Source organism: Pogona vitticeps, chromosome 2 (genome assembly GCF_051106095.1).
Source record: "Pogona vitticeps strain Pit_001003342236 chromosome 2, PviZW2.1, whole genome shotgun sequence".
Taxonomy (NCBI): domain Eukaryota; kingdom Metazoa; phylum Chordata; class Lepidosauria; order Squamata; family Agamidae; genus Pogona; species Pogona vitticeps.
Genome location: NC_135784.1, coordinates 298,753,127 through 298,775,339, shown reverse-complemented (window position 1 = coordinate 298,775,339; position 22,213 = coordinate 298,753,127). Strand labels below are relative to the sequence as shown.

At 38.4% G+C, this 22,213-nt stretch overlaps 1 protein-coding gene across 50 annotated transcripts in view; it reads right to left on the bottom strand.

Annotated features, from left to right (window-relative positions):
- TCF4 (transcription factor 4) overlaps nucleotides 1-22,213 on the bottom strand; it is a 414,402-nt gene that overhangs the window by 45,057 nt on the left and 347,132 nt on the right. For 42 of the 50 annotated variants that reach the window (XR_013540959.1, XR_002301165.3, XR_013540958.1 and 39 more), the window contains 7 exons: nucleotides 21,667-21,772; nucleotides 13,330-13,463; nucleotides 11,171-11,303; nucleotides 8,902-8,969; nucleotides 6,702-6,780; nucleotides 3,798-3,874; nucleotides 731-934 (listed from right to left, as the gene is read on the bottom strand). Coding sequence is in view for 45 of the 50 variants with exons in the window: in XM_020800309.3 (XP_020655968.1) it covers nucleotides 731-934; nucleotides 3,798-3,874; nucleotides 6,702-6,780; nucleotides 8,902-8,969; nucleotides 11,171-11,303; nucleotides 13,330-13,463; nucleotides 21,667-21,772 (801 nt within the window). In the remaining 5 variants the exon portion in view is untranslated. The remainder of the gene's footprint in view (nucleotides 1-730; nucleotides 935-3,797; nucleotides 3,875-6,701; nucleotides 6,781-8,901; nucleotides 8,970-11,170; nucleotides 11,304-13,329; nucleotides 13,464-21,666; nucleotides 21,773-22,213) is intronic. The other 8 variants (XM_078384108.1, XM_072992899.2, XM_072992901.2 and 5 more) reach the window with 1 other exon arrangement.

Here is a 22,213-nt window from a genome sequence, read left to right as displayed (position 1 = left end):
TGCAGGAACAAGCACAGGGAGGCTAAGCTCAAATCTTGTTGCATTTTCTCCTTATATCTGAAGGCTTTTAAACCCTTGGTGATTTGGAGTCTGCAAGACACATGTGCAGCACATACAAAAAAGCAGCTAGCATCTATCTAGGTTCCCTCCCATTCTCTTAGTAACGAGAACAAGCACAGCCTGAAAGGATAAGCTCTATGAAAGAGTAGAAAGGCCCACCATCTATCCACAAATGGTTATTGGGTTTTCATTGTATATAAATTTTATAAACATCCCTATACTCTTTCATAGTTTTTGAATCCTGTTATATATTTTTTTTTGGGGGGGGGACACAAAAATATCTTAATAAAAACAGTTTTTTTTGTAGGGAAAGATGGTAAGACTAGTAGCTTCATTCAGACTGTAAGAGGAGGAACAGAAAACGTTAAATGAATGTAAGTTCTAACTCCAAATATAAACAATATGAAATATAAAAACAATAGTTGCTTTTATAATAATATAAAGGAGAGGCAATTTCTGGCAATGAAGTAGAAGCATGTTTTCAACAGTAACACATTGCATTAATAATGTTCAGAAAATGCCACTGCCATAGAAACAAAAATGATAATAGTTTCTGGGTGACTGAATTGTACTCTCCCCCTTAAAAGCCTGGAAAAAATATGTTAAAATTGCTGCATACGTCATTGTTTTCATTATTTTTTAAATGCAATGTTTAATTTTTATAGCTTACCATTAGCGAATGTCTATTGGCTGAAAGAAGGCCTGTCCCATATCCTGACCCAAGACCTCCCATTGCTCCATTATGAGAGGACCCTATTAAGCCATGCATGTCGCTATGACTACCAGGCATGGCAGTTGAAGGCCCCACTGCATGATTCCGGAGAACATGAATAGCATCATCCAGTCTTTCCAAGCGGTCTTCAATCCGGCTTTGCTGTTTGTTTATGAAAAACAAATCAAGAGAAACATCAGCAAACGTGAAGGGCCGTTCAATTTAAGAGACAAAACTCTGAGATTAAGAACTGCACATTTTCGACTTCTGTTGCTTTTGTTGGGCAGGGGAATAGCAAGAAACGTGTTCACAGGTGGGCTGACTCTGAATCAGCATTTGTGTTATGAATTTCTCACCCCCACAGAAAACTAAAATTCCTTTCATGAAACAATGGAACCAAACCAGCCTTCTAGGCAACTAAAAAAAGACTTTCATTTTCATGGGCAAAACAGGTTCATTGATTCCTCATGAACATAACCTCTACAGCACATATGTTGCCCTCTGATTTTGGAAAACATTTTTGTATCTCTTAGAAATACCAAATTGTATTTCATCTAAAAATGTTTAAATATAGTGAGTTGCAAATCAAACGTGTTTATTCCCAGGCTGAAGTGAGGTGAAAGTTAGTAGGCTGTGCACTGTGACCCATACCAAATTTTTAAAGGGCTTTTTATACCAATGGAATCAGAGTAAGAAGGAAAATCCTAGCCTCCCATTCAATTCCACTGTTCCGCAGAGTACACACACCCAAACAACCTTTAGAACATTAGCACTAGTTGAACAGGTTTGCTTCACATTAATAAACCTTAAAGTAATGCAACCAGTATTAAATTAAATGCACACAAAACAAAACCATGCAATAAACCATATAATGCAATCTTGTCCACAAACAAAACCTTGTGTACTCTTTGGAGAAGCTCCCCTAGTTATTGTCCCTAGACAGTACCTTCCTCTTGTCTGAAGTAAAAAAAGAATAGTGGTGTTGCTTTGGGGTAAATTTAACATGTGCTTTAATAGGTTTTTTCTTTTTCAAAGAAACTACATGACAAATCAAAGTACTGCAATATATAGGTTGATAGCACTCTGCCAAGCATTTTTACACTACGGTATCAAAAAATACTTTCAAAGAGGGCATTATTCTTATTGTGGTAAAAGGGGAATGGCAACAGCCTGATAATAATAAATTTGTTTAAAATATTATATGTTGAGGCGTGGAGAACTTAACGTAAGCTGTTTTTCATCTTTACTTGGCCTGAATGAGGATTCTGAGTTTCTGATCCTTTTGAACAGAGCACCCCCCTTCCTTCCCCCTCCTCTTATAACATAAGCCAGATTTTCAAAGTTTGAAATGACAATACCTGTACTGTGTTACCTTTCAAAGTAATACGCTCACAAGAATATTCCTTTAGCAAAATTACACAATGACTAGTAATGTTTAATAATGTTGATAATTCTTCCAATGTAATATGCAATGCTTACTCACTACATTTTTATTATTGGGGGTTTAAATTTGAGGCTATTTTTTAAAGTTTCTAGATGGATTTATTTTTCAATGATTAAACAATAAAATAAGACAAATATAATTCTGGAGGGCTATCTTTATATTAATGAATTAATGGGGTATGAACGTTTGTAATGTTTTAATAAGTAACTCTCTAAACACTGTGATGATTGTTTAAGAACTGCAAATCCATGCTCCATGGATGGCTCTTTGCATCCTGGCCCAATAAAGACAAAACCAAATAAAACATTTTCATTGCCTGTTGTCTGTGCATAATTACAAGGGGAAGATACCAACTCCAGCACTATTACTAACTTGTGTGTGTGTGTGTGTGTGTGGTATGTTTGTGTGTGTGTGTGTGTGTGTGTGTCTGTGTCTCTCTCTCTCTCTGTGTGTGTGTGTGTGTGTGTGTGTGAAAACCTTACAGATGATGCCACTGCCTTCTTACAATTGTGTAATCTATCAGTCATCACCTTGTGTTGAGATTAAAATACTATATGCCCTGAAAGTCAGACTTAATAGGCTTCATGGGTATATATAAGTGAAGGATAGCATTGAAAGTTGATTTCTTATGAAAGTACCTGCCATTGGCATATCACTATCACATCAATGATTTGCAAAAATGACCCTCTGACATAAACTGTTTTATGTGAATGTATCTTCTGTAAGACCAACAATTTGGTCTTTGTAGGATTACAGCAACACCATTTAGTAATAAATAATATCAAAACTCTCCTCATAAAAGAAGGGCATGGTATTTTTAACAGGCTATATTTTGATATGTATAGCTGCTGTCATGCTAGCTGCTAACATGGAGTTAGCTTGTTAATGTTAAATTTTACATGACTTATTACAATGGAATCATTCCTGAAAGTTTTGCAAATCTGCTTCTTTCTTTTGATATACATTATTGCTTACTGTCACCAGTGGACCAGTTCTTACGGCCTATAAGTGTGCTTTTGAACTGGTCCTATTTCACAAATTAAATACTAGAAAAAGCTTATGAAAGTTTTCTGTCTCTTTCTTCATGCTTTGGCTAGCTTCTTTCCTTATCCTTCCACTAAAAAAACACTACTGTACTCATTATTTCTTTAAATTCCCTAGCTAGAACACTCATGGAAGATTCCTGTCTTAAGTGTAATCATAACACACAGTGCAGTCTGTTTCACATAATGATTGCTTGTTCTTTATATTCCTGTTGTTCTTCCAAAACAAGCCACTGTTCCATATATCTAACCCTGTCTTCTTCTATGCCCAATTCTCCACTGTCTGCTACATCTCTGCATGTTTGACTGTACCACTGGCGATCAGTTAGTATAAAGAAAAAATGTAGCTTAAAATATTTCCTAACTTATTGGGAGCTCTTCATACTAGCAAGTCTGGAAATGTCAGAAAGAGTGCAAAAAGCCTACAACAGTGTAACCACCAGCAAAAGCAAAGCCTGCATTAGAAACATGGACAGGAAAAAGAAATTAACAGACAGCAATAAAATACTAACACCTAGGTCACCAGTCAAAGACATACCAAAGAGTGTAAGGGACCTTCATAATTGGGAGATGATGATGCTTGCCCTCCATTTCTAGACCAAACAGCTGTGCCTGCTAATAGTAAAATGGGAGTTACTACTGGAACTATGCAAATAAAATGCCTGTACATATGTAAATACTATTTTCCAAAAAGACATACAGAACATATATGTACAGTACTTTCAAAATAAATGTTTAATGTGGTGATGGTGGGGTAACTTTACAGCAACACATTGATAAGAAATAACTAAAAACATTCCTTCAAATTTACTTGCTAACAAGAGTTAATTATTGGGAGTTTTTCCTAACAAATGTTGCACCAGAATGGGAGGTGTTCCTGGTGTTCCTATAAAAGCAGTTTTATAAAATAATAAGGGAAATAACTCTGCTAGCAATGATAGTAATTTTTTTAAACTCAAATCATAAAATCTATGGCAGGTTATGTATATTTTAATAAAGTATTTCTTTGTATATAGATTATAAAATAAATTTTGCTGTTCTGTAAATTCCACTCTTTTTAAACCAACAACTGAAGGAAAAGTTCCTGTAAAATATGCTGACATGCATTTGTATATTTACAGTTGAAGCCATTGTCTCACTAAATAAAAGCATCTATCCTTAATACTACTGAAAGAAATTGCTTTGACACTGCTAAACTCTGATTAGTTAGCCAACGCTCTATTTTTTCTTAAACTGTTCTTCAAATACCAAAGGGTCAAAAGTGTAATATGTCGTTTTTCCAACAAAGTCACACTGAATGACATGGGATCAAATGTTGCTTTGGAAGCACTCCCCTTGAGAATGTGTTTATGAAGCATCATAATCTGGATTACCTGTGGAGTCACTTTCCCTTGGACAACTGATCCTCAGAAATGTATCCTAGAACTTTACTAAAACTGTACACCTGCTTTATGCTAGAAGCGCTTGCCTTACTAGGAACTCAGGACATTCTTCTTTCTCTCTCCTTTACATTTATTTATACTGTTCAATTCTCAGAATTTTGATGTTTTTTAAATCCACCAAGGAAAATGGTGGATGAACTACGGGATGAAATTACATTTTAGATCTGCCTTTGACTCCATTTGATATATCAAATAGGGACTGAAATTTAAGTCCTCAACTCTCAGAACTGCATGTTACAGTATCGTATTTGCCGGCGTACAAGACGACTGGGCATATAAGACGACCCCCCAACATTTCCACTCAAAATATAGAGTGGACGGCTCTGCTGCGGTGCTGGTGGCGGCTGCCCAGGGCTCTGCCCCGGCCCACCCTGGAAGTTCATGGCCGGTGACGAGGCCCAAGGAGGGTGAGGAGGAGGGGAAGCGGCTGGGCAGGCGGCGGCGGTGGAGGAGGAGGGGAAGCGGCTATCTGGCGGTGGGCGGGCGAGCAGGCAGCTGACTCAGTGGCGGGGTGGGCAGCCCGGCGGCAGGCTCTGGCTGCTCAGGCATGGCCGGCTCTGGCCGCTCAGGCATGGCCGGCTCTGCTTCCCTCCCTCCATCTGGACTGCCCGCCTGCCTGCCTTCCTCCCCGATCGGCACGGCCCTGCGTCACTCACTCAACAGCGGCGGGTCCTTCCTGGCCCAACTGAAGTGCACCCGGCTTATAAGATGACCCTCCCCACTTGGAGGCATTTTTTGGGCCAAAAAAGTCATCTTATATGCCAGCAAATACGGTATTTAGATGGCTCCTTAAATTATCTTCCCTCAGCCTGATGACCTTCAGATATTTTGGGATCCCACAGGCATAGCCAGTATAATCCATGTTCAAAGATGATGGCTACTGTAGTCCAAAATAGCTGCAGGGCTCTAGGCTGGGGAAACATTTCCCATACACAGACTTTCTACCATTTACACAAGGACAACTCTAGTATCATGTGCCCATATGTACCTCCCATGTGCCCATATGTACCTCCCTTGCAGTTCCATGACCCGCACCTACAGAGGTGAAAGTCTAGGGGGGGAAAACCCTAGAAACTCCCTTCCCGTTTTTCCCCCGGTGGGGGGTGGGGGGAATGCAAGGAAAAAAACATTTTTTTCTGAATTTCCTCCAGTTTCTTTCTGTTTTTCATTTCCAGGCCTTCATATCTTTAGCCTCATCACAGGAAGAAATAACTGAAGAGGAAACCTGTGAATAACCAAATATTGTCCCATGTATCTATTCACACATACCAGAGAGCATAATTAGGTACGTCATGGGAAGGGACAACTTGGTAGGTAGAGAAATTAGCTGATATAGTGAGCAGGCCAGACTGCACTGGATAGATTTAGCAAGTTCTGGCACTCTTGGGCGAATTTCTCTGGTAGAATGCTTTTCTTCCTTTCATGCTTACATTGTACAGATGCAGAGGTGACTACTGCATCCTCCAAAGGAGACCAACTCTCTTATGAGAATAGTTAGAACCAATTCATACGACCATTGTAAGATGGATCCTTTATCTCTTTCTCAGTAATCCTTGAAACTCAACAATAAAATAGATGATTGATGATTACAGAAGGATGCTAGAAAACCAGGATTCGTCCAGTAGCCCTCAAGTTTATACTTACCCATTTCTACAAGTATCCAATCCAGGCTCTATGAATTATTAGGAAGATACAAAACTGTTTTATACTGAATTAGACAATTACTTTTCTCTCAACATTTTAGAATCTAAGTATCAGCGGCTGCCCAGGACCTCTGATATGGTTAAGCCTCCCTAGTTTTACTTGATGGTATGAAAGTTCACTTTGAATCTTTCATAGGAAAACACCTGCGCTTTATCTTTGACTTCTGGCACTTCTCAAAAGATTAATATGGTGGGAATTTCATAATATTTCTTGGTTACATAAGGGGCAAATGTAAGAATTTCCTACCATTTTATAAAATTGAAATGTTCAGTAAAATATAATTTTAACCACAATACCTGAGAGAGAAGGGGGAGAACCAACAGGAGTTGAAGGATTTGATGAAAAGCTGTTGTTGGTGTGATCTGGAGAGTAGATCTTTAAAAAATGATAAAGAATTAATCTAAAGCCATTAATGAGTGGATGCAGACAGAGGTATGGCACTTCTATTAATTAGGAAAGGTAAACAATTATCTTTCCTCATAATTATTAACTTTTGAGAAAAATATGCTATGAGGAGTCAGAACAACATGACAAAACATTTTAAAAAAACAACAGTCATGATGAATGGACAGAACTAATTGTAACAGGATTTTCTCCTTATTTAAAATAATCTTGATAGCTCATACAGTTCATCTTATGGTGGAAATGTATGCTATTTGATATTACCTACATAAATACAGAATAGAAGTTTTCAGAGACTTAGTCTGCTTTAGGCTAAATGTCTTTAATAGTTACAAGAGAATTATGACTTAGGGAAGGAAGCACTGACATATAGTTCTGTGGGTAATGTTACGACAGCAAGCTCTAAAAGTATACCTGCTGCAATGAGAACATAGCTGTACCTATTTACGTTGAGTTCATGTACTATGTTATTCAGGTGAGACTAACATGATATCAACTCCTCTGAACAGGTGAAACTTCTGTTATCACTAAGGACGTGATTAGAGGCCACAGATCACTGATTCTTACTACATCAATTACCAAGTAATGGGCAGCATGCTGGGAATATTTATCGGCTACTGTTTAAGCCGAACATATTAACTCTTTCTCTGAGTCCTGTGTAGCCAATTAAACTGATTAACTCCCAATCTTGTCCCCTGTTAATTAATGTCTTAGGGTACCAGTTAAAGCAGATTTTGTACTGTATCCTTTATATCAGGATTGTACTAGTTTTGTCCTTGCAACATGCATTAACTGGTTTCGGAAAATGTCAATTCTCATGAGAACTCAGTGGAACCCACTCTGCCCAGAAAATAAACTACAGTGATTTGTTTTATTTTGGTTTTTTTTTAGAAGCCAGCATATATCATATACTAAGCAAACTACAGTATGGTCTGCAGCAGTATTTTAAATAAAAGAAAATGACATCCAGACTTAAAACAAGGTAAATAAATAATAACACAAAATTAGCAGATGGCAATTTGAGGTTAACAGTGACTTTTAAATACCCATCACGGAAGGAGGGGGCATTAAACACTAATTCAGCTGTAAGGAAGCTGCTTTCCTATCAGTGGGTTCTGTGCAGGCAGCATAAGAGTTAAATTTCTCCAACACATGAATTGGGCTGATGCCACACTCCTGACCACAGAATCAGAATCCCACCAGCAGTGGCCAATTCTGTGGAAAGGGTTATGTGACTGGCCCCTGGCCATGTGGATGGGTCATTAAAAATGCACCTCAGCCATGCAGCAGCTCCCCACAGAAAAGCAGTTCCTAAAGCTAGGGTAGGGTTGAAAGGCCCCTGAGGCCAGAAATGAAAACAAAACAAAACAAAACAAAAAAAAATGGAAAGGAAAACCCCTTCTCAATGCATCTTTTCTCCGAAACAATTCTCAAATTACATTTGGAAGTCACAACCACAATGATTCTTTGGAGACAATTTGTGTTGCACACAGCCCATCCAATCTTCTGGTTAAATGAATATATATCAGGGCTTCAGTGTCAAGGGTATGTCTAGTCTATAAATATTATTGACATGGCTTCCTCCAAAAGTACTCTGGGAACTAATTCTGAGAGGTGGAATAGGGATTTTGAGCAAAATGTTCAGCACTCTTAAAAGAACTAAAGTTCCCAACATTTTTCATACCAAAAAAAACAACAACCCCAAACAAAAAACACGTATCCTTGAAACTATTTAAAATTCCTCAAATTTGAAGTGGAAGTGCGCCCTAGGTTCTCACAGATGCAGACATGCAAAAACCCATGGTGTCTTTCAAATGTAACAAAAGGAGTAATGCTCAGAATGTCTATCCTGTAGATCGAACCGTTTTGCTGAGTAATATTGTGCAAAAATTCTCAAGCGCAATCTGTAATGAACAATTTATTCTGAACTGTTCCCATTACCAGAAACCTTTGTATTCAGTATGATACTACTTTTACATTACATTATTTTAAAAGGCAGTCCATCCTGCTTGGTGCTCAGATCCCTAAATATTTGATAACTGCTGCAACTCAGGTGGATGCCACCCAAGTGATTTCAAAGCAATATTTCCTTACAGATGCAAGTGCTTTTCCCAGTGCATCGCCTGTCTGTGAACTTCCTGCTGCTCCACTTCCTCTGTTTGCTGAAAAACAAAAGGAGGAACATTTAAAAAATGATACAAAAATAATTCAGTGTTTTATTTATGATTCGGGTATTTATAATTTTGATTGTATTCCATGAATCTTTAATTTGCATCAGTTCTGTTTTTCTTTTTTAAAGAACATTTCAAACATATTTCAACCACTGGAGTTCCTTCTGCAGGATTCACATTGCAAATTACATGTACAGTATGTACAGTTTCTGGCTGTTCTAAATATCCAGTCTCACACTGCGTACTTATTGAGTGCTGGGTACTTATTACAGGCATGACACCTATTTGAAAATCTGTGGTTATGGGTCTGCAAGCAATCCAGCCTGACCTCATACTATACAGAAAAGCATCTCCTACCCAATATAGTTTACTATGCCAATAGAGGTATCTGGAAATTTAAGCCAAAGTTTGTTGACATGATCCTGAACAAGTGTATACGGGAAGGATTGTGATAACTGAATAAATATATTGTAATACACACCTATTTTGAAAAAGATAATATCTCCCTCCTGACAACATTACCGCATTTGATCAGTTGTTGATTCTGACTGATGGTGACTCGCATACAGTTTCCAATACACATGCAGTATTTAATTTGCAACAGACAAGTAGTAATTTGAATCCAGTTGTCTTTAGTTGTGCTCCAACACTCTATCATCTATACGGTTATGTCTCTTATAATAGCATTATTAGCAAAATACTGTTAAGATTTCCATTATTATGCTTTGGGTCTAGTTTTGACTATGCTGGAAGTTGAGCTCAAGTGCCTAATCCTCATTTGGTAAACAGAATAAAATCAAAAAGTCAGGGTAATCCCTGCTTATTGTGTAAACACAACTATTGTTCATGAGGATGACACTCTGATATGCGATGTTGTGTTTAGTAACTCAAAATCCTGGGCCAATGCCTAGAAGAATTGTTTCCCCACCTCAGTATTTCCTTATATGCTTATACATCTAACTGCTTTCAAAAATATAGAGTGAGGACTTCTTGTCTGCCTCTTTGTTGTGTACATGTGGCATACACAGTTGTTTCTCAGTCTGCCAGAGTTCTGTTTACAAAATAACTAATGTGTACGTGTCAGAGTTATGTAACAACTGGTCCATACAAATAAAAAGAATTGGCCTTAGGGCACAATTTCCAGCAGGCTTAGGAAATGTTGATCTATCAGCAAGTGACAATGCTATCTAAAACTGATTACAAATGTATTGGTCCCAGGAGAAGTATTCTGATACAAGAGTTACTAGGTACAACGGGGCAAAATCTCTGACTTGAATATAAGCTATGGTTAACTTTTAAAAAACATGGAGAAAACGAGGGTCAATTTGATAATTTTACTCTTCCTAAGATGGTGCACTGACACAGCAGATTGAAAATCATGTTCCCCCTGTGCCATATGACAGTTTATCACCCCACTGCATTGGAAGCTTAACACGCCTGTAAAAAAATTAAATGCAGTATTATGTGACTGTTCTAATAATAAAATCACAGTAAAACTAAGACCTCAAGGAAAGGCACGCATAATGTTTCCACTAAAAAAGCTACATACTGCCATGCGTCATGTCATTCAAACATGTCATTTCAAGTGAGAGTAGAAAATAGGGCTAATACATGAATGAGGCAGATATTCTAGAGTAATCTTTAGCATATGCTGCATTAAATATCTACCGGTAAGTGGCTGCTTAAATGCCACATAGTTTTGAACCTTTCAAAACACATGGGTAATATTCTGCACAGATTTAAGCATCACTTGAAGTTAATAATCTCACATGATCGACTTATAAAATGGTTTTTTTTGCTTGGAAATATCTGTTTCAGATATTGTGAGTTAATATTCAAGGGCTGAACAGGTTTCTTTCCCACTCAAGAGGGAAATCCCAATTTAAAACAGCAGCCAGATCAACAACTTGATAACACATTCTTTTCAGAGAGAGGGAGAAAATACAAGTGCAAGTAGGAGGTATAACACAATGCCCAGATGAGATTCTAGTTCTGCACTGTGTAGAGTTTTCTTATGAAATCAATGCACCAAGGGCTCCATCCAGCCATACTGTATTAGTCATACTTATGAAGACATGAAAAGTGATTTTTTCCCCTTCCACAGCCTCTGATGAAACCCACAGCCTCTTTTCGGTATTGGGGGAACAAAGAGGTCTTGCATTCATTAACAAGAAGGCAAGTCTTCAACTCACCCATTATGCTATCTGTTCCATTTGCGGGTGGTGTACAGGAAGATGCGCTATAATGGGTTGTGCCACTGCGATGGAAAGTTGACATTGGAGGAAGACTGGAATTGATGTCTGCTGAGGAGTGTGATGGGTAACTCTGAGACAGAAAGCATGACAAGAAAACATTTCAGTTAGCTAAATAATGTTCCAGTATGGCTGGCTCGCCAAATTTCTTTCCACATGTTAAATACTCAGACACACCTGACAGCTTCATGAGGATTTTGTGGTACAATAACCTCCACATAACTTACAGTGGTACATGCCACAGGTGAAAGACTTGGCACAAGTCACAAAGCTTGCCTGCATGAGACTTGAAGCTTACTCCAGGCAACTATTCTTAATTCATTTCAATAAAGTAATGTTAAAGCATATCCAATTTATACCAGGTATTTTCCTTACTTCTTACAGATATATACCATATCCATAAAATCTGGGTGGCAAAGTTTCCACAGGCTCCTAATGGAGCTCTGCAGGCTCCCAGAAAAGCAAAATTGGGATGTAAATGACAAAGTGCACCTCCTCAAGTCTCTGGAGTAGAGATGTGCATTCGGATTTGGAAATATTTGGAATTCACTGAATAATGCCATATGTGGATAGTTCTCAATATATCCAAAACTGAATATGATGTTTCCAAATATCTCCAATAATTCCTAAAATTCTAGTAAGTCCCATTTATTCTGATAGATTCCAAAGCAGAAGACTAGGTTTCTACTTGCTGAAGAAGTAAAGTGAAACCTGTTTCTCATGCATCCTGGAGTGATTTATTGATAAATGAAACTTAACACTGTGGAACCAAGAGTAGTGGGGAGCAGAGAACTCAGTGTCTCAGGAACAGGGTTGCCATAGTTTTCCTTAGGGTGGAGAGCGGAGTAAGAGTAAAATCTGTAAATGATGTCTGTCTACACCAGGGGTGAGCAAAATGCGCCCCTCCAGATGTTGCTGAACTGCAACTCCCATAATTCCTAGCCCACACAGCCAATAGTGAGGAGATTTGGGCCTAGCCCACACAGTGAGGAATGTTGAGATTTGCAGTTCAGGAACATCTGGAGGGCTGCACTTTGCCCAGGTCTGGCTCTACATCAATGAAATCTAGAAGCCTGCAGAGACATTAGAAGGCATTTTCCCCACATTGGTTCTTTCCAATTGAAGGGTGAGCATAGCTGCTTATAAATCCCTATAGCATTTGCTGTTAGGGTATGAACTGATGCAAGCCTGGACTGCAGCAGTTTTCTTTGTGTCCTTTTCTGAACCCTCAACTTACATTTTCAGTGTCTACATCTCACTGTATATTATTTATTTAGTAAAGTTAGGAATAAGATTTAAAATTGGTAGATTCATAGATGAATATGTTAGAAATCAACAAGGAAATATATTAGGTTTAGGTCCATTTGGGGTATACTAAGTAGGGGAATAGGATTTTGTTATACATAGACAAATATATTAAGTTGCTGATTGTGTGTGTGTAAATTTTCAGTTGGAGAATATGCTCCATGCCAATAGACTGATAGCATAAACAGAAAAAAATGCTTGTCATATTACATTTTAAAGATACAAGATTTGTTTATAAATATTTGTCTCTATTCTGCCCTGTCCAAAGTACACTACATTTTTAAAGCCACAATATAAACATAAACTCTAAAAGCATCCACAAAGACTGAAATGCAGATGATCCACATACTTTAGGACAAATTGTAAATATTGCATGCAAGCTACCCAAAGTTAAAAATTATTGTAAAGGACCCTCTAATTCTACTGAACTCAATGGAAGGAAATTGTGTGGACTGAATTCTCATGCATTACAATCGTAGCTATGTTTACTTGGAAATAAATGTCACTTTTCTAGTAAATATGTTTACCTGGAAGTAATCACAGCAAAAGGAGGGGTTGCTTACATCTCTTCAATTATGTTATCTCTACAAAACATGCTACAGGGGTGCCAAACTTATAGCATTTCCCTATGTCAGAAATAAAATAGCAAAATTGGCAAAATAACGCTTTTGATATTGGATGGAAGTGAAACTTCAGTATGAACATGTGTATACTAAATTCTGTAAAAGTGTGCCTACTAGGTTTTTGGGTCATACACACAGACACTCTCTTTTCAGAGTGAAATATAGTCTTACCAAGCGGTCATGAGGATGAAGACTACAATAGCTACTGGACTGTGGAATATGAGAAGAATTGCCCAACATCCCAGAATAACCAGGCTGGTTCATCCCACTGGAGGAGCTCCACGGATCACTGCTGTGATGACCATCTAAAAAAGAGAAAGAAAAAAAAACAGCTTCTTTGAAGGCTGGGTTACCTAAGTTCTAATGTATTTCCGGTAAATGTGAAAATTAGCATTCTAATAGGGTTTGATGAACACCTGAGGTGTCACTGTACTGGATAATGATTTACAATAAAAGACAGCAATCACAAGTAGGAAGCTATGTTATCACCCTTTTGCCTCCTAAGGACTACTTAATTTTATATAAGTACATGCTCATTATAACTCAGAAGAACAAATGCTATTTAACACCACGAATTAGTCATCTCCTACCCGCAAAGCTTTTTATTACAACTGTTGCTATTTTCATGTTAAATGAGAATATCTACAACCTAAAAAGCAGAGACATCACCTTGCTGACAAAGGTCCGCGTAGTCAAAGCTATGGGTTTTTCAGCAGCAATATATGGAAGTGAGAGCTCGACCATAAAGAAGGTTGACGGTCGAAGAATTGATGCTTTTGAATTGTGGTGCTGGAGGAGACTCTTGAGAGTCTGCTGGACTGCAAAGAGAACAAACCTAGCCATTCTGAAGGAAATCAACCCTGAGTGCTTACTGGAAGGACAGATCCTGAAGCTGAGGCTCCAATACTTTGGCCATCTCCCTGGAAAAGACCCTGATGTTGAGAAAGTGTAAAGGCAAGAGGAGAAGGGGACGACAGAGATGGTTGGACAGTGTCATTGAAGTGACCAACATGAATTTGACCAGACTCCGGGAGGCAGTGGAAGACAGGAGGGCCTGGCAGGTTCTGGTCCATGGGGTCATGAAGAGTCGGACACGACGTAACGACCAAAAAACAAAATGGTATATTTGGGTTCCTAGGGCAAAACTGGAGCTTGTAATTTTCAGTGATGTTTACAGAGGGCGAAAGCTACCATTCAGTGTTTGCTCACCATATATACACAGACAAAACACTATGATCATATTATTTTCCCTTGCTCAGGGACCATCTTCCTAGAGATCTTGGTGTCACTACATATAGGAATTCAAAACATTTAGAACAAATCATCCACAATTATTTTATTAATGGATCTGATGCATACAAAGAAACCTAATCTGGGGTAGAATATACCTTTTCAAGAAGCACTTCGTCTCAAGATACACTGTATAGACTTTCGCCTATACTGAAGCAATTTTTGCTCTTGATATCCAAGTAATGACTGCAACTACCTATTCTTCTTGTTCTTCTCCTATTGAAGGTAGTGTTGGCATAGCAACCAACATATTACGCCATTTGAAGTTAAGATGGGAGGGACTTTGGGTGAATGTCTATCACTTAGAGTAACCAGCTGTTTCCCTATGTACCTCAGTTTCTACTTTCCACCTTTTTACCTCAGTCAGGATCTGTCAAAATTTTGTATCTGTTTAGTAATGAATGAGTTAAGAGTCTGTTAGTGTTTAACAATATCTGTGTTAGAGACAGGTTAAGTAATGAGTGTTTATGTAACCATTTAGTTAGTGAAGAAACTAATGAAGCCAGAAAATTAAGATACCATAATATGTAATCAGTGAATATGTTTTTGCTTCTATTCTGGCATTAATATTTTGTAAGTAGAACAGAAACATGTTTTATTCTTTCTAAACCAGAGTCTTTTGTTTAGAGACTGCATGTCAGTTGGAGTGAATTGAGGTAAAATCTGACTAAAACTAACTACATTATAAGGTGTGGTGAGATTGAGGGAGACTTGTAATATATTGATTAATGCACTAATTTGCTCTGTGAGTGTCTGGATTTTTTTCTCCACTCTGTTGCTGGAAGTTTGTTTTTTAATTTTTTTAAAAACCAGCAATTTCCCACACACTCTGCCCCATAGGTTGGACAGTCATAACTATACTATCAATGTGGCAGCTTTACACAATGGTGTGGTGCTGTACTCCAATCCAGCCTCCAAGTTTCTTCTTCCCATGCTTTTCCTATATATTTTATCTTGAATTATTGAGTACAACAATCTATACTATTAATTTCTCATTATGTGGTTGAAGTAGCATCACTTTCTGAACTTCATTAGCTTTATGATGTTTTAGTCTTTTTCATTTGTCTCAATACTTCTCCACTGGTCACCTGTTTAATCCAGTAAAACTGTTGCATTCCTGACAAACCCACATTTTTAATGCTTGCATTTTTTTAAAATAGTAGGTTGTGCTAGACGTCCATGATTCAACAGAATCAAAAACATACAGCACTGTACAATACATGTTCTCAAGGTCAATGCTTACTTGTTGTATATCACAGAATCATTAAAAATATAGAATTCAAAGGACCCCATGAGTCTTTCAGTTCAGCCCTCCTGACCAAACAGGAAATCCATAGCTAAAGCATGCCTGAAAGTGACCAGCTAATCTCTGTTTAGAAACAGAATTTACCACTGTCCAAGGCAGTCCATTCTACTATTGAACAATTGTTATTGTTATAGTTCAACAAGGTTTCCGAACCTGGGGATTATGACCTCCAAGGGGTCACAGAGTGTTTTCTGTGGGGTCACTATGGTTATCTTTTGTTGCAATTATTTTTATATTTATTACATTAAATATGGTATATACAATATTCTTTTATTTTAATTCTCCTGACCCAAAGAGGCAACCTTTCTTGTAACTTAAATACCCATTTCTTTGGGTCCTACCTTCTGCAGCTATAGAAAAGATGTTTGCTGCCTCTTCCACATGAAAGGTCCTCATATATTTTAAGATAGCTACCAGCTGCCTCTTAGCCTTCTCTTTCCAGACTAAGTATACTTAGCTCTCTTAACTGTATCTCATGGTATTACTGCTTCTCTTGATCTTGACAATATACTCCTGCTGATGCAGCCTGATGCTGCACTTGCATTCTTTCCTGTCGCATCACACTGTTGACACACTTAGTTTATGGTCAACTAAGCCCCTTTAGATCATTTTCACATGTACTACTTGCTGAAACCAACTGAAACATATTTTGTTTTTGTTTTTCTGACCACCTCTTTTAGCTTGTCTCGAATCCCGATTCTGTCTTCCAAAGTATTAGCTACCCCTCCCACAGTTTGATCATGCCTTTGTGGAAATAACTTATAAAGATGCTAAATAATACTGGGCCGAAGATGGAACCCAGTGGCACAGCATCTATCTTGTCATCTTCTCTCCGGGGTTATGGTGAACATTCTTTGGGTATGGCCAGGAAGCTACAGCTCCACTGAACAGTGTATCCTACTTTTTATAATCAAGAATGTCATGAAGGACATCTGCTACAATCAAGATTTTCACAGTATTCCCCTCATCTACCAAACCTGTAGCTCTATCAAAAACAGATACAGTATACTACTTATTTTTGCTAAATGATTATTCTACTACACTCTTCATTGGGTGAGTGATACTGAAATCACTTCTTTTCTATCGACATTTGCTTCCAATTAATTTTTTTAGTCCAGTGCAAGCCGAGGCTGATTCTAAGTTCAATCATACTCACAGAAACCACAAATAAAATCCCACTGATCTCAAGTATTATTTTTTAGGGAGGGCTAACATGGAATTTGGTCTCTGGCCTTTAAAGTCCTCTGTCCAGGATACATGAGGGACCACCTATTCCCATGTGAGTATATCTATGAAGTAAATGAGGGGAGTTCATTTTGTTCTGAATTCCAGCTTTATTTTATTTATCTATCTATCTATCTATCTATCTATCTATCTATCTATCTATCTATCTATCTATCTATCTATCTATCTATCTATCTATCTATCTATCTATCTATCTATCTATCTATCTATCTATCTATCTATCTATCTATTTATTTATTTATTTATTTATTTATTTAACTTATATGCCACCCACACTACCCGAAGGTCTCTGGGTGGCTTACAGCATTTAAAATACAATAAAAAGGCAAAATAAAAGGGCAAAATAATTAAAATGCAATTAAAATATATATTCTAAAAATTGCCATCAGACCTACAGCTGATATTATTTCAGTTAAAAGCCATTTGGAACAGGAAGATTTTGACCTGGCGCCGAAATGTCATCAGCGTCGGCGCCAGAGGAATCTCAGTCGGGAGGGCATTCCATAGTCTAGGGGCAGCTGCCGAAAAGGCCCTTTCTCTACAAGCCCTCCCTCTTATCTCCTTAAGGGATGGCTCTTTCAAAAGGGCCCCTTGGTTAGATCTTAACTGCCGGGTAGGTTCATATGGAAGGAGGCAGAAGCCTGGCTGGTGGGCGTGAAGGATAGTACCTTTTCTCTATGGAGACAAATAGCTCCTGTATCTCTTGAGATAGCCCTGATCCCTTCTAGCTTTATTTCTGCTGAAGATTAAAGAAAGTTGGTTTCACCATCTTGCTATTTTGGTTGTTATTTTATTCTTTTTTTGTCCGTTATTTTATATTATTTTGTTTCAAATCCTCTTGCCAACCTGCAGTAGTGTAACACAAACACAATTAACTTTTGGAATCCAAATGCCTTAAGAAGTCACTGAAGACATTATCTGTTGCATACTGAGTTCTGCGACTCAGCATACAACTGATAATATCACAGTGATTTCTCAACTTGGGACAATTTGCCTCCAAATATTACACTATTTGCGTAGCTACACAATAGGTTTTACATTTTATTTTACTTTTTTATTCAGTTCCATTTATCTTCTTGTATTTCACTCAGCTGTTCTCCTTCTGGTCCCAAGTGTAACAAAATAAATAAATAAATAAATTCTAATATGAATACAAAGGCCACAAAAGCAGCACTGTATATATTACATAGGCAGATGTAGCTGTCATGGGGAGAGATGAAAGCATGGAAAGAGAAAAATGCATTTAAACACTTTTATATATGCTTAATGTTTGGTCACAGATGATGATGAAGATTAAGAGATTAAGTCAAAAAGAAAAACACAAAAGAGAATCAGTGTGATGCAGTAGAATTAGGGGTGCTAGGTTAGGACTGAGGAATAGAGATGGACACAAATTAAGTTGTCCCCATCCCAGGCGAGTCATCATCATGCCTGCACAGGTGCTGTGCGGGCACAGCGCCTGCCTTCCCTGCATGCTCGCCTGTTCCTCAGGCAACACATGCTTTCCTCTAGGCCCCAGCATGACTCACCTTTTGCAGTCTGCTCTTCTGTCTTCCACCTTCTCCCTCAGCCAGCCACATTAAGTTATTTAATTCATGCCCATCTCTACTCAGGGATTGTTACTGTATATGCCATGAAGTTGCTTCAGACTTACAGCACTCCTAACAAGGTTTTGTGAAATGTTCATAATAGCTTAGCAGTGCCAGCTTTTGGAGAGTTTCTATCAACATATAGAATTTTGAATCCTGGTCTATTGGGTCCTCGTCCAATACTCTATCTACTACACTGCACTGGCATTCTAGGTTCAAATTTCCACCTGACCAAAAAACTCACTGAGTGACTTTAGAAAAATTGCTGTTTCTCAGGCTATTGAGAAATTGCTATTTCACAGATTTGTTGTGTAAATAACTGCTGAGTTGGAGAGGTTGTACTTTGCCTGAGTTTACTAAAGGAAAGCAGAACACAAATATAATAAGACATTGTCTTCCAGTTTATAGCAGGCTACATTAGAGGATGTATGGCAGGTTACCTGGATAAGAAATGCCTAATAATACAGTGGTGCACGCATTGGTAATCTCAAAAAAAGAGTCTATAATGCTCTCTACATAGGGTTACCCTTGAAAGCAGTATGTGAACTTCAGCAGGTGCAAAATGCGGTAGACAGACTGATCTCAGGGACCAGTAAATTTGATCATATATCCCCAGTTTTAGCCCACCTTCATTGGCTCCCTGTCAATTTCCACACTCAATTCAAGGTGTTACTTATGATCTATAAAGCCCTTAATGGGTTAGGACCTTGATACTTATTGGAATGTCTTTCCCAGAAAACAGCTACCTGTTTCACACACTCCTCCCAATCCACAGCATTGAAGGTAGCCATGCCAAGGAAGGCTAGAAAGCTCCCTAGAAAGCTGACCATGAGGAACTGGGATTTTTCAGTGGTGGCCCTTATTATGTGGAACCAAGTGTAGAGTACTCTGTCCCTCCCGATATTTAGGAAATTACAGAAGATAGAATTATATAGGCAGCCTTGAAGAATGTATCTTCAATTGCTATTAATTTTTACATTGTAAAATTAGGTTCCCTTTGTATTTTTACTTTATTCAAGCAGGTTATTTCATCATACTGATTGTGTTGTTATGGGAGTGGAGCTGGGTTTTTTTTTGGGGGGGGGATTCATGTTTTACCATGTATACCGTCCAAAGTATGTTATTTATTTAATTTGTTTATATACCGCCTTTCATAGCAATGTATGGAAGTGAGAGCTGGACCATAAAGAAGGCTGACTGCTAAAGAATTGATGCTTGAATTGTGATGCTGGAGGAGACTCTTGAGAGTCCCCTGGACTGCAAAGAGAACAAACCTAGTCATTTTGAAGGAAATCAAGCTTGAGTGCTCACTGGAAGGACAGATCTTGAAGCTGAGGCTCCAATACTTTGACTATCTCATGAGAAGAGAAGACTCCCTGGAAAAGACCCTGATGTTGGGAAAATGTGAAGGCAAGAGGAGAAGGGGAGGACAGGGGACGAGATGGTTGGACAGTGTCATCGAAGCTACCAACATGATTTTGACCAAACTCTGGGAGGCAATGGAATACAGGAGGGCCTGGCGTGCTCTGGTCCATGAGGTCACGAAGAGTCGGACACGACTTAATGACTAAACAACAACAACAACAAATACCACCTTTCTCCCCAAATAAGCACAGAACAGACAAAATAAAGAATTTAAAAACACTATGTAAGTATCACATTTACAAAAACAATTAAACATACATTAAGGTTTTTTAAAAAAGAAAAAGTATAAAAACAATTGAAAAACATTTTAAAACCTGCAAGTTACAGTAGTGTGTATTCATTAATCAGGCATTATATAAATTGAACAAACAAACAAACAAATACATTGCACATAGAACTGCAATCTCTAGCAACCTGCTGCCTATTCTCTATATCATAGAATCTGTCACCTCACATAGCAATCTTATTCTGCCTAACAGCTGGATCCAACCCTGAGGAGGGAAGAGAAACAGACAGTGGGCCCAAATCAAAGTAATGTCATGAGGTGTTTACAGAGCTGTTATTACTACATGCTGCAGTAAATTTCAATGCTCTCCCAATCCAACTTCCCACTGCCTCAGTACTATTTACTCTCCACATGTGTGACACTGGATTTACCCTGCACCCTCATTTCTCATGCGCCATTTAGCGTGAGAGGATACATTCCTTCCTTCTATGCTTCAGATCACAAGTGCTGTGTTCCTTAAGAGCATATTCATTTCTAGTCAATGGGCTTGACTGTACATATAGAGAACAACAAAATGATCTAAGATTATAGTATTAGTTATTCTGAAATTTATGCAAGTACTTGCAAAACATGCTCTTAAAATTATCTGCATTTTTGCTATTTAGTCTTAAATACTGCCAAGAATGGGCCTTCAAGGGCACAATATTAAACATGTGTATAAGAAAGCCTCACCTAAGAACTTACTTCATGTTCTGGATTGCTCGGCCCATCTTGCTGAAGATGTGTCCCACCCTGCCTGTTGCATTCACTCAAATCTAAAATGGCACACTTGTCTCATCACTACATTAAGGAGCACTAAGTGGCTTGCTGATGGAGGGAAAAGGGGCAACGACTTGGGCAAGGAAGAGCTCTATGCTTGCAGTAGCAATCAGTTCTAGAGAGGCGCCTGTGCATGTTTACTTTGTGTGTCCATACATATATGTATGTATATATATATACAGAGAGAGAGAGAAAGAGAGAGAGACACATATGCTATAATGAGAGAAGTACAAAAATTGAGTGATATTAATATTATGAGTTTATCACTACATACAATCCTACTCACAGAAAAACTTGAGTAGCACCATAAAGGAAGGAAACTAATGATTTGTGAATTCGTATTTGACCAGCAGAACTGAATGCATAAAAAGATTTCACTGATATTTTAAAGTGCAATGTCTGCTCCTTTGTTTTTATTTACCTTGTTACATATTTCCTTATGTGTGGTAAATAACAAACAAACAAATGGGGAATCAAGACTGCCAAGTACTGTCTCTATGTCAGAATGCCTGAACAAATGAAACAGGTTCTCTATATCTAAATTCAATATGCTACCACCCACTGAAAAATACAAGCCCATCAAATTTCTTTCAATGGCATTTTCATACCTTGCATGAAGAAAGAACTAGGAAAAGTGCTGGCTGCTGGTTTTGAGGATGGGTATCCTGGTGAATCCCGATTGTAGTCGGCAGTGCTTGCAGAAGGAGCATAAACCTACAGAAAAAGAAAGGAAGTATGTTTAGCGTATATCAGGGATGTTGGTAAGTCTTGGGACCTGAGTCTTCAGTCGAAGTCCACATCTCGAGGTCAAAGTATTTGGTATCAAGTCCCAAGTCTGAGTTGTAAGTGACTTGCCCCATCCTCTGAGGCTTGGGACTCAGGACTCGGTACCAAAGACTTGGGCCTCCCATTACCCACCGCCACTGCTATCAGCCTACCTGATGCCGCCACCTCTGTTTGGGAGCCAGGCCACTGCCTCTCTCAATGCATGTGCTGACCAGCCAGTGCAGGCAGGCCCTCTGAAGCAGGAGGAAGTCACTTCAAGGGCAGCTCCTCCACCCTGTCTCTTTCTGTAAGTCCCCTGGTGATGCTCTATGGCAAGCTAGTGCCTTCTCTGTTTTCTACGTAACTGCAGATCTCCATGTTGTCATACTA